Here is a 13,825-nt window from a genome sequence, read left to right on the forward strand (position 1 = left end):
GGTGCCAAATAATTAATAATGATTAATATAGTGGCACTGAGATAAATAAAGGGATGGCACGGTAGCGCAGCATTTATTGTAATGCTTTGCAACGCCAGCGATCGAAAGATTGAGTTCCAATTCCTGCCACGGCTTGCCAGAAATTTGTATGTTCTCCCTGTAACCATGTGGGTTTCCTGAGGGTGCTCCAGTTTCCTCACGCACTTCAAAAGACAAACAGGTTAGGGTGGGCAGGCTATGTTGATATTGGAAACATGGCAACCACTTACAGGCTGCCCCAGCACACCTTTGAGTTGTGTTAGCCATTGACATAAATGACACATTTCACAGTATGTTTCAATGTACATGTGACAAATAAAGCTAATCAATCAGAATGATCTTATCGAATGGCAGACTCATGTACAAGGCGCACCCCAACTTCTATGTTCTAACTTCCATAGTACTCATCACCTTAGTAGAGATGTGCAATCTGAATACCTTTCATAGTTCATTGATTCAGAGTTTCTACTGTAGCTGTAAAGCATCAAACGTTAAGGGAGAAGGCAGAAGAATGGGACTGAGAGGGATAATAAATCAGCCATGATTGATGGTAGAGCAGATTAGATGGGCTGAATGGCCTAATTCTCTGGTTTTACAAATAGGATCTTTCAACTTCATCGGGTGTTGAACAATATTAACAAGATACAAAGCATATCCAATCTAATTAATTTTGAAAATGTCTTGACTCATACAAGATACCACAATATCAATGCCATAGGCGTGTGACAGGCTTCTAGTCATTTTGTGAACATTTTGACGCTCATCTCAAAGTAACAGGCAAAACCAAAGTACGCAATCTTGACTTGCCATGCAGTAGCCAGATGAGTAATTTCATCTCTTGGGTTTATGCAAAAATCTTCTGAAAAGCAACTAGAAATAAAAATACCCAGAATATACTCATTTTGCTACCACTAGCAAAACCATAAAATACCGCTTCATCAATTTGCTTGGGAGAGGTTTCTTTAAAATAAATGGACCATTTGTTGGAAATAGTTGTGTCACAAACTATTACCAAGCCTTAATTCCATTAAGATAGCGAATAACTCTGACAGTAAGATTCCAAGTCTGCTCCTTTAGCCTGTGCCAATTAGACAGCCTCACCCATGGCAGGGACAGGGTGGGATAGTTGTTTTTCATATAAACCATGCAGGGTGGGACTGGGAAAGGAAGTGAGAATCTATGACCTTACTGATGACTACAAATGTAGTCCTGGGTCTCGCAAAGGAAGTGTTAGAATTAGACCAACTAGTTTTGCATGAAGAATAGTGCACACCAAACACTACACTCAAACCAAAAGTCAGAGTCAATACCTTCAGGGACTGTAAACAGCCTCAAGTTCTCAAGCAGTTTGTGCGTAGCAGATTACAGTAAAAAGCTGTCTGTAATTTAGCAATGAACTGGTAATATCTAACCAACATAGAAGCAGATGGAGACTGTTAAAGGAGCATTCAGCTTATTCCACACTTACGATTGTCCACAAACTATTGACATTGAATGACAAAGTGGTAGAAGTTTAATTCTTCACCAGTTAACTTTGTACACATATCAAAATGATTAAAAACATAGGAGGATTTTCCACAAATAAGGCACTACTATAAAAATTGAAGTTCCATTGAAATCTATTAGAAATAAAATAAACTCTTAGGTGAGCACATGGGTGATAGAAAAATGGAGGGCTTAGAAGGAGGGAAAGATTAGATTGAACTTACAGAAATTTCGCACAACATTGTGGGCTGAAGGACTTGTACTGTACTGCAATGTTCTATGTTCTAAAAATCCACAATCATATACTCAAAAGTTCAGAAGACATGAAGGTGCAGGATTATTTGATGCAAGTGACAATTTTCTCGCTAATATTGAACACATTCGGAAATTTGACTTTTCTGTGCTTTTAATGTAAGACAACGTTACGAATTAAGAACTGTCTAGACTGAGATACATAACCACCAAATATCAAATACATTGCTCACTATTAGTTTAGTCCCTCAGCTTTACAATGGGGAAGAAAGAAAATGAGATATCATTCACGCACTTTAGTTAGTATTGTCATTCTAGAGTTGACTGTCTTCAGCATTTCTTAGTAATGTCTGAACAGTTGGCTGGCTCAAAATTTGAGTAAAGCCTTCCAAAGAAATTAATATAGTCATCATTACAGATGAAGGATAATATTTTTATGGAATCTGGAGTGAGTTGTGTAATATAACACTTCTCAAATTTGGTGGCTGAAGAGTATCCAAAAAGATAAAGTAATTGTAACACAAATGTAACGTTGTGGTTAATACAACACTTTACAGCCCCCACCAGCGTCTCAGGTTTAATTTCCACTGATGTCTTTGAGGAGTCTGTATATTCTCCCCATGACTGTGTGGGTCCCTTCGGGTGCTTCAGTTTTCTCCGATATCCCAGAGATGTACGGGTTAGTAGGTCATATGGGTGTAATTGAGTGGCGCAGGTTCATTGGACCTGAAGGACCTATTGGCATGCTGTCTCTCTAAATAAAGCAATAAATAAAGAAGAAAGAAAGGAAAGAAAAGAAAGGATGGAAGAAATGAAGGAGAGAAAGTGAGAAATACATAAAAACTAAGCTGATCACATGCAGCTCAAGGACAGTGGCTACATTCACCATCCAGTTATTTTACTATCTATTTGTCTGACTATCTCTGTATTAGAATAGTAGAATCATGTAGCATTTGTGCACACTCCCTTGCCAACTCTCAGTTAACAATTTGTATTGTCCTAGTTCCATTCTCTTTCTCATACAAAGTTTATTTTTACAATTTTTACAAGGATGTTTTTCTGAATATGGCTTCACTAATCCTTCATCAGCGAGCAATGCTGGAAGATTAAAGAAATATTCTTGGACTCTCTCACCATGCATTTGACTTTACTTACATCTCTAGTTATGAAATTAGAGTGTTGACATAGACGTATTCTTTAACTGATGGCATTGGTTTCAAGATGAAGGAAAAACTCAAGTATGTTAGCTAGGCTTTGCTCTAGGTCTAGGGCAAGCAACTCAGTAAGAAAGATAAGCAGTGACCATTCAGAACAATATCCCAGGTGTAAGGTAGTAGGGATAAGTTCCCACTATCTATTAAATGTTCCCAATGGTGTGCATCTCAAATAGCCTCTGACGATCAATGCCAGCTCCTCATCTTCACATGTGGTTTAGCTACCAACACTGGCAGAACCTTTTCCACTGACAGGAGAAGGGGAAAATGAGAATTACTGGCATCTTAAAACCAGTCGCTTCAGGCAGATGCACTCACCAGCTGTAGTTGGCAGCTCATCTATAAGAAAGAACACTCAGACACCAAGATTGGGGATGTAGTGGACAGCAAGGAAGACCATCAGTGCTTGCAGCTGGATCGGACCAGCTGGAAAAATGGGCTGAAAAACTGCAGGTGGAATTTAATGCTGACAAGTTCAAGGTTTGCACTTCAGTCGGACCAACCTCACATCGTGAACGGTAGGATACGAAGCAGTGCAAGTAGAACAAAGGGGTCTGGGAATACAGATTCATAATTCATTGAAAGTGGCATCACGGGTAGATAGGGTTGTAAAAAAAAGCTTTTGGCACATTGGCCTTCATAACTCAAAGTACTGAGTACAGGAGTTGGCATATTATGTTGAAGTTGTATAAAACATTGGTGATGTCTAATCGGGAGTACTGGGTGTAAGTTTGGTTACCTACCTACAAGGAAGATTTAAATAAGATTAAAACAGTACAGAGAAAATTTACAAGGTTATGAGTTTAGTCCTTGAAAAGTAGAAGATTGAGCGGAGATTTGATAGAGGTATACAATATTATGAGAGATATAAATTGGGTAAATGTAGGTAGGCTTTTTCCACTGAGATTGTGTGAGACTACAACTAGAGGTCATGGATTAAGGGTGAAAGGTTTAAGGGAAAATTAGGGGGAACTTCGTTACTCAGAAAGTTGTGAGAGTATGAAATAAGCTGCCTGTGCATGCAGTGCATGCAATCTTGATTTCAATGTTTACAAGTAGTTTGTATAGTTACATGGATGGTAGGGGTATAGAGGGCTATGGTCTGAATGCAGGTTGATGGGAGTAGGCAGTTTAAATTGTTTAGCATGGACTAGATGGGCTGAAGGGCCTGCTACAGCGCTGTACTTTTCTACGGCTATCTGAAACTTCTACTGACTTACGGCTATACCCACTCATCAGGAAGGCTTTGGGAGTAAACCCAGAGTTGAGTCCCTAAGATAGTCCTACTTTGAGTTCAACGCTGACTAGCAACTCACGTGATGCTGCTGTTACCAAACTACATCGGTCTCTGCCGTTCCTTTAGATTTATCAGCTGCATGGAGAGGGGGAACTACATGAGCAACAGCTTGCTCTCCATATTGTACTGTCCTGGTTTGCATATTACATAGAAAGTTGGGATGCAACATCCATAATTTACCCCGACCAACAGAGGGCACTTCTAGAATATAAAATCAGTTACTGATTAAAAAGCTCCAAATTGTTCCACTGAATTTAGTTTAGCATTTTATCGTAGTTTCACATAACAGAAATAATGGCAGGAATTGGCAATGGGATCTTCCCAACATCAATAACATACTTTTGCTTCCATTTTCAGTGGAAAATTCCTTCAAGATAAATCTACCTCAAATGCACATTCACTTTCCAAATAGGAAATCACATAGAAATGGCAATACTTTCAGGTTAACTGACACACCATTTATAAACATCCTGTTATTATCACATTGAGTGCCACAGGCAATCTATAAATTTTGATTTAACCTCAACTAGAAACATCCATATGAAGTCTTGCTATCCATAAGAGTGCAGCAAAATTGAGTGAACTATTTCAATTTCTTTCCCAGTAACTTCATTAATATCTGGAAATGTATAACCCAAGACTCATTTGACGAAGAACTAATCTCTCAATTCTAATCCTGATCATATGCATGATTTAAAAAATGCCTTCCGTCTATAAAACATTAACTTTCTCATGTGATACAAACTGCTGATAACACTATTTATTTTAATGATGCCAGCAGATAGTTTACTGGATTGCAATTATTGCACAATTACTTCATTCATTAAGAATCTGATCCATCTGAGGCACCTTGTTTAAAAAATAAACCCACCTCTGAATTCTGACCATGTTCTAGTATTTCTTCAAACTCCTCATCTGCTTCTGTGCCTGATAGTCGAGCTGCTCTTGCCATGAAGTAAGGAGGCAGCTCTCCTATTGCAGTGCCAGCTCCCTGCAGAGAATAAAGGAAAAACAAGAAAATAATCAATGATTTACAGAATACATCTCCAAGCATATATAAATGTCAATAGAAAATTAGCTTCGATCATAATTGTTGAAAATATTAAAGAAGCTTAAAAAGATGTTGATTTTTTGTTGTAATTAAAACACATCAACTCCAAGAAACAAATGGGAAGTGGCGGATTAACTGATACTTTACTTTCTCTTTCAGATGCTAATATAAACCAAGATTCATGGTTGGACATCCAATGATACAAACAAGCATTTAATTGGCAACAGATTTCACTGTTCTGTTCAGATTAAAACAAAATATAGCCCTAATGCTATAGACAAAATTAATATTGATGGAGTGAGAAAGAAAAATATAACTCGAGAAGCAGTGATACTGGAATAACAAAAGCTTTCTCAGTTGTGATGTCTAGATCTGTGACTGAAATTGACGACCAGATAACCTTGGTTATCAAAAAAAAGCTGGGTGCTTTCAGATAAACAGGTCTTCTTTCAACGAATGAAATTCAGTAATAGATAGATAGATAGATAGATACTTCATTCATCCCCATGGGGAAATTCAACTTTTTTTCCAATGTCCCATACACTTGTTGTAGCAAAACTAATTACATACAATACTTAACTCAGTAAAAAATATGATATGCATCTAAATCACTATCTCAAAAAGCATTAATAATAGCTTTTAAAAAGTTCTTAAGTCCTGGCGGTTGAATTGTAAAGCCTAATGGCATTGGGGAGTATTGACCTCTTCATCCTGTCTGAGGAGCATTGCATCGATAGTAACCTGTTGCTGAAACTGCTTCTCTGTCTCTGGATGGTGCTATGTAGAGGATGTTCAGAGTTTTCCAAAATTGACCGTAGCCTACTCAGCGCCCTTCGCTCAGCTACCGATGTTAAACTCTCCAGTACTTTGCCCACGACAGAGCCCGCCTTCCTTACCAGCTTATTAAGACGTGAGGCGTCCCTCTTCTTAATGCTTCCTCCCCAACACGCCACCACGAAGAAGAGGGCGCTCTCCACAACTGACCTATAGAACATCTTCAGCATCTCACTACAGACATTGAATGACGCCAACCTTCTAAGGAAGTACAGTCGACTCTGTGCCTTCCTGCACAAGGCATCTGTGTTGGCAGTCCAGTCTAGCTTCTCGTCTAACTGTACTCCCAGATACTTGTAGGTCTTAACCTGCTCCACACATTCTCCATTAATGATCACTGGCTCCATATGAGGCCTAGATCTCCTAAAGTCCACCACCATCTCCTTGGTCTTGGTGATATTGAGACGCAGGTAGTTTGAGTTGCACCATATCACAAAGTCCTGTATCAGTTTCCTATACTCCTCCTCCTGTCCATTCCTGACACACCCCACTATGGCCGTGTCATCAGCGAACTTCTGCACATGGCAGGACTCCGAGTTATATTGGAAGTCCGATGTGTACAGGGTGAACAGGACCGGAGAGAGCACGGTCCCCTGCGGCGCTCCTGTGCTGCTGACCACCATGTCAGACCTACAGTCTCCCAACCACACATACTGAGGTCTATCTGTCAAGTAGTCCACTATCCAATCCACCATGTGAGAGTCTACTCCCATCTCCGTTAGTTTGTGCCTTAAGATCTTGGGCTGGATGGTGTTAAAGGCACTAGAGAAGTCCAGGAATGTAATCCTCACAGCACCACTGACCCCATCTAGGTGAGAGAGGGATTTGTGCAGCAAATACGTGACAGCATCCTCCACTCCCACCTTCTCGTTATACGCAAACTGAAGAGGATCCCGGGCGTGCCTGGTTTGTGGCCTCAGATTCTGTATTATCAGCCGCTCCATGGTCTTCATCACGTGCAACGTCAAGGCAACAGGTCTGAAGTCATTCAACTCCTTTGGTTGTGGTTTCTTCGGTACCGGGACAATACAGGATGTTTTCCACTGTCTGGGTACTCTTCTCTGCTCCAGGCTCATGTTGAAGATGCGCTGTAGTGGTTCTCCCAGCTCAGTCGCACAGGCCCTCAGTAAACGTGGGGAAACTCCATCCGGTCCCGCCGCCTTGCTGGTACAGATCTTCCTCAGTTGACCTTCCACCTGTGCAGCCGTAATCCTGGGCATGGGCAAGGTCTCCTGTGAGTGGCTATTTTCCTGTGAGGGAAGTAAGCCTGGTGTGGAGTTCTGCGGTGAGGATGAGATTGTGCTGTCGAACCTATTGAAGAAGTTGTTCAGCTGGTTCGCTTTCTCCACATCTCCACTTATGTTTGCCCCCTCTTTGCACCGCATCCGGTGATGATCTTCATCCCATCCCACACCTCCTTCATGCTTTTTTTCTGCAGCTTTTGTTCTAGCTTCCTCCTATACTGCTCCTTTGCCCCCCTTATCTGTACTCTGAGTTCCTTCTGAACTCTTTTAAGCTCCAACCGATCACCATCTTTAAAGGCCCTCTTCTTCTGGTTTAGGAGGCCTTTGATGTGACTAGTGATCCAGGGCTTATTATTGGGATAGCAGCGAACAGTTCTAACAGGGACAACGACATAATATCAACTATTTTTTGCTTTTAAAAATGTAAAGTTATTTTAACTACACATTTGTCTGTAGAAAATAAAAAGTCCTGATTTTTTTTTGGGGGGGGGGGGGGGGGGGAAAGAAATGTAAACTTAATGGAATATAACACACAAGGCATAGCATAGCAGATTCATGCCCACAAGAGCAGCAGCAGAAGTGACTATTGCACAGCCTTCATGGAGACAAAAGATTTGACTTCACGTCAAAATATGCTCATGTCATGCTGCAGGCACTACAATTATACTAAATGTAATAGACTTAATGGATCTGGAATATCAAAAAAGGGAATCCATGAGGCATTCAGCACCACCTGCAGCAAAGTACATCAGCACAATTTGTAATGGCTTTCTCTGGGCCTCACAATCATGAAACAAGTTATCAACCCTCGTTCAATGAGGAATGCAGGAGAGTATACAGGAGTAGAACCAACCATACTTGTACAAATGAGAAACACAAAGAAAATGCTGGAGGAACTCAGCAAGCCATGCAGCATTAATGGAGGAGAGTAAGTGTTGATGTTTTGGGCCAAGATATTTCATCAGAAGAAGATTGCTTATGCCCCTCTATTGATGCTGTCTGACTTGCTGAGTTCCTCCAGCATTTTGAGTATGTTGCTCAAGATTTTTAGTACCTACAAAATCACGTGTTTATGATACCTACAAATCATACGCCTGACAACTATAACTATAATACAAGACTACATCTATGCTAAACAGTAAAAAAAAACTTGCAATGGATAGCTAAGTGAGCTCAGAACCAAGAATTAGATTGAAATTTGCAGTCTTAACACATCTAGTCATGAGGCAATTAAATAGTCAATGGGAGAAGGCAGTTTCAAAAATATTACTTTCTTCAACAAAGGTAGAGCCAATATGTGGGTGCTAAAGATGAGACAACCACCACATTTAACAAGAAGTGCTCAATTAATGCTCCTCTTCTACTTTACCTGAGATTCACACCATCACAAAACCAGGTCTTCAACAATCCAATTCACTTTGCATATTAAGAAATGGCTGAGAGCAAAAGTTACGAGACCAAACAGCACCTCAGTTGCAGTCTAGCTGTTCCAGTGTTGTTACAATACTGGCACCTACACAGCACTGGGAAATTGTTTTGGGTATGTTCTGTTCACCAAAAAAAAACACAGGGCAAATCTAATCTGGTAATTACTCTCTCCTCTCAGTCATCAACCAACCAATGTAAATTATCATTAGTGTTGCTAAGAGGAATTTGTTCAACAATAACCAGTTTGATTTTTGCCTGGACCACTTGGCTTCAGACCTCGTCACAACCTTGCCTCTGTCATCTATATATCAGAGCCAAGGAAAGAGTGAACTCAATGTTAATTCAGCATTTTGATTGGGTAGGGCACAGGATAAAGAATCAACCAACTAGCCACATAAGCTTGATCTACTATACAATGCAATCATGGTTGATATAATCTTAGCCTAACTTCAAATGGACTTGGACATCAAACATCTGTCAATTCATTGGGGTGGAGAATTTCAATGAGTTACAATGATTTGAGAGATGAAATTCTGTTGTTTTAAATATGAAGTACCTTAGTCTGAAACTGTCTCCTATCTCAAGAAAATTGGACTAGCAGAAACACTCTTTCAGTATCCTTCTTGTCAATTCCCCACAGGACCTTGTATGTTTTAGACATGCTTCTCTGAGAAATTTCTCCAAATCACACACCATTTAAATTTGGAAATAAAACAACACTTATTTATTGTTGATTGATCTGGAGTCTGGAAGCCTCTTCCAAACAGAATTATGTGAGATCTTCAACCTGAAGGACTGCAGCAGTTCAAGAAAGTAGCTCACCACCACCATTGAAAGAATGGATAATAACGACTGACCTTGCTACTGACAAACAGATGTCAAATCATCAATTTCAAAAAAAGATTTCTTCATCAAAAATCTTTTTCCAATATATTCATGGCCATTTGTGGATGGTGCCAGTGGGGCAAACATTTATTGTCTATGTTAATTGCCCCCAACTGAGCAGCTTGCAGGGTTATTTCAGAGGGCAGTTAAAGTTTCATAACATCGAATAAAGTAGAACAAGAGTGGTAGATTTCCATAAGAGCACAAGACTTAGTAGCAGAATTAGGCTATTCAGCCCATCCTGCCTGCTCCACCATTTGATCAAAGCTGATGCACCTCTCCATCTCCCGTCTCCCAAAGAGCTATCGGGAACTGCGGCCTGTGGCAGGATACTGGCCTCACCAAGTATTCAAGAGGTGCCTTGTTGAAACCATGCATGGGGACTATACAATGCAATCATGCAACCCCTCTTAACCCCATTCTCCTGTCTTCCCCCTTAACTGATGACATCCTTATTAATCCAGAACCTCTGCTTTAAATATACCCATGTTAAATATATTCACCTTTCTTGAAGAACTTTACTAAACCATATCAGTTTCAAATACATACAATTTCATAATTTTTATACATATAAAAAGTGAGTGTGTGTGTGTGTGTGTGTGTGTGTGTGTGTGTGTGTGTGTGTGTGTGTAACTGAGTGAGTGAGTGAGTGAGAGTGTGAGCGAGTGAGTGTGTGAGTGACTGAGTGCGTGAGTGAGCGAGAGGGAGCTAGCCCAGGTAACAGACTAACTCATTTAGGTTGTAAGTCTGAGTCTGCAGCAGTTTTTGATTTTCATTTACCAGTAATTGCTATCCATTGACTACAGTTCAGTGTTCAACACCCATATAGCTTCCAAACTTATTATCAAGTTAAAAGACCTGGGGCTCTGTATCTTCCTTTGCAACTGCATCCTTAACATCTTCATCAGCAGACATCGATCAGCATGGATCAGTAACAACTCCTCCTCACTGATCAGCTACATAGCTCATACGACTGTATAGCTAAATGGATGATTCTTCATTCTGGATGTTTGGATTCCTGTATTACACCATGTGAAAAACATTCTTTCTCCTCAATTCCTCTATTACATTGAAATCATCTCTCACTTTTCTTAACTCCAAGCATAGGCCCAACCATTCCTCATAAAACAAGCATTTTGCTCCAGAAAATTAGCTTCAAATATATTCTCTGAAATGTCCCTTTGCAAGAACACCCCTCAAATAAGGCCAAAATAATACACAATATTCCAGGGGATACTTTGCCAATGAAATGTGTGATTGATGCAAGACAACCTACTTCTGTCCTCTAAACTAATCGCAACAAAAGCCAACATCCATTTGCATTCCCAGTCACTTGCTCCATTTACATTCTTTGTTTCAAGTTCAAGGACACCCAGACCATTTTGTACATCCCTTCATCAACATGATTAATGTAGATTGTACAACACAAGGCCCCAAGCATAGCTGGTCAGCCCAAAAATGCCCCAGTATAACCTGGCTCTTTTGTTATACACACAAAATGCTGGAGGAACTCAGCAGGTCAGCCAGCATTTATGGAAAGGAATAAAGAGTTGACGCTTCGGGCTGAGACCTTTCATCAGACCTCTATTGCTGTCAGCCAACACAACTAATATCAGCCCCAGTTCTGTAAGTGATTACCGGTAACTTGGTGCAATAACCTTTTGAGTACCTTATCGAACTTGTATAGGAAACTCAAATTTAATGCCACTCATACCCCTTTATTCAACTCGATAGATATATCTGCAAGCAACTTTAATCAATGTGTGAAACAATTATCTTTTCATAAAACCATGTTAACTCTACTTAATTTTTTTGTATATCCTGCTAATAATTATTTAACACTGGATTCCAGAATTTTCCCAATGACAGACCAAGAGCTAACTGGTCTAAGATTTCTTGCTTTCTACTGCTCTCCTTTACTGAACTGTTTACAATACATTTTCCAATCCACTATCTCCACACTGTGAAGACTTTAAAGATTAAAGGCAGTGCACAAACAATCTCTAAAGCTCTACTTTGGATATTCCAGGATGCAAACCACAAGATGTAAAATATAGCTGACTTTCTTACCTATTAGATTTTCTTGAATACAAGTTCCCTTTTGACCCCCAATTTTCTTCCATTATCAAGACCTTTTTAGTGTTTTCTATATCGACCGGTCGAGTATTTTCTCAAATCTCTGCTATTTCGTAAATATGGCAAAGGACAGCTGCAGCAGGCTGTCAACAGCAAGTGAAAGGAACTCAATGGGCTTCTGGTTTGTAAACACAGCTTTGCAAATACAATAGAGTCAGATTTATTTTACTGGCCAGATCAAAATATACATTGCAATAAAATTGAAATTGCAGACCTCCATAGTTGCTGTAACTTTGTACAGAATTTCTGGACTGCTTAATCTTTTTCCACTCTATCATATTATCCATCTGAAAGAATGTTTGAAGGCAATGGAAAAACATGAACATTTTGTAGGTTTTTCAGAAGAGCTGAAGTGTTTTAAATTAGAGATACCAATAAACACTCTGGTGGAGAGACACATCTGAATATTTGTATCAGTCTGCAGTAAAAATGCCTTCAATTCAACAGCAAACTGCATTTTAAAAGACCCGTGAAACAAATATAGAAATACTAATGCCAGGAACAGAAAAGACTACAGATAGTGGTGGGCACAGCCCAGTCATCACAGGCAAAGCGCACCCCACCCCATACCACTGAACACATTCACATGGAGTGCTGCCAAAAGAAAACAGAGATAAAGACACCCCACTATCCACCCTATGCTCTTCTCTCACTTCCACCATCGGGAAGTCGGTATAAAAGCTTTTGGTCCCACCACTCAGGTGCTGGAACAGTTATTACCCTCCAATCATAAGGCTCCTGAACCAGTATGGATAACTTCACTTAACTCAACTCTGAACTGATTCCACAACCTATACACTCACTCTCAATGAATCTTTACAACTCATTCTCAGTATTTTTTTATTACATAATTTGTGCTTAGAGTCTGAGAACGAACTAGATGACTATAACCTGCTGTTACCCTGCCTTCCCCATGCATGGTTTCAACAAGGCACCTCTTGAATACTTGGTGAGGCCAGTATCCTGCCACAGGCGGCAGTTCCCAATAGCTCTTCGGGAGACGGGAGATGGAGAGGTGCAGAGTGGATGAGCAACATAGTGATCTAAATGCAACTTGAACTCTTCTAGTAGGAGCTCGAAGAAAGTGTTTCCCTTGCTCTGTAGATTGACATAAGAAATACAGCATCATACAAAAAACAATGATGTTAATGAATAATATGTAGAACGCATATGTCAATGTTTCCAAAAGTATCATGGATTAACTCCAGAAGTAGGGATGCCTGCCTGACTAAATGTTATTATGAATAAATTGCAAGTGTTTTATAGTATTACCACACGAAATTACAAAGGATTAAATTTTTCAAACTCTAAACTGCTGAAACTTTCCCGCTGCTCCACTATAGTCTCTGGGCGATATTGTGCATCATTTTAAAACTGTTGCCACAGCGGTCCCATACAATTTCAATGTTATCTTAACTTAAAGGTTTTATGTTTAATTAAAATGATAGTGACCAAATTTTAGCTCATTACTATATTAATTTCAGCTTAAAACTTCACTGTAAATGTAAATGGAGTTTAACATTACCTGCTTTATATGTGCTTAGCTTATTGATCCACTTGTAACTGGTTTTATTATTGTTTTGAACAGCATGCATATATTTTAAATAATGTTATTCTAAAGGTATGATTTCAAAGCTCTTTGATTCACGTCAACGAAAATGGAAATAGGAAGGTGGATGCAGCTTTGGGGTAAAATATGGGAATGTCTGCAATGGTATGTTTTTGTTTGCAGACAGCCTGGCCACTGGGCTTGAAGATGCCCTCAGCATCGAAGCAACCTTGATAAACAGTTACTGCCTCAATCACTACCAGCATCATAAACTGCATAGTTTATTTTAAATAATTCTTTCCCTGTACTTAAGAACATGTACAATTTAAATTTTGTCTATTATAAAATGCCACCTGATATAAACCCATGTGTAATTTTTCTTTGAGGGCTTTTCTTCCCAGTCTGATACTG

The 13,825-nt window shown here is 39.6% G+C and overlaps 1 protein-coding gene across 2 annotated transcripts in view; it reads right to left on the reverse strand.

Annotated features, from left to right (window-relative positions):
• Positions 1-13,825, reverse strand: part of vmp1 (vacuole membrane protein 1) — a 175,541-nt gene that overhangs the window by 48,644 nt on the left and 113,072 nt on the right. For both annotated transcript variants that reach the window (XM_073053141.1, XM_073053140.1), the window contains exon 7: positions 5,159-5,278. In XM_073053141.1, coding sequence (XP_072909242.1) covers positions 5,159-5,278 — 120 coding nt within the window. The remainder of the gene's footprint in view (positions 1-5,158; positions 5,279-13,825) is intronic.

Source organism: Hemitrygon akajei, chromosome 8 (genome assembly GCF_048418815.1).
Source record: "Hemitrygon akajei chromosome 8, sHemAka1.3, whole genome shotgun sequence".
In the NCBI taxonomy this organism is placed as follows: Eukaryota; Metazoa; Chordata; class Chondrichthyes; order Myliobatiformes; family Dasyatidae; genus Hemitrygon; species Hemitrygon akajei.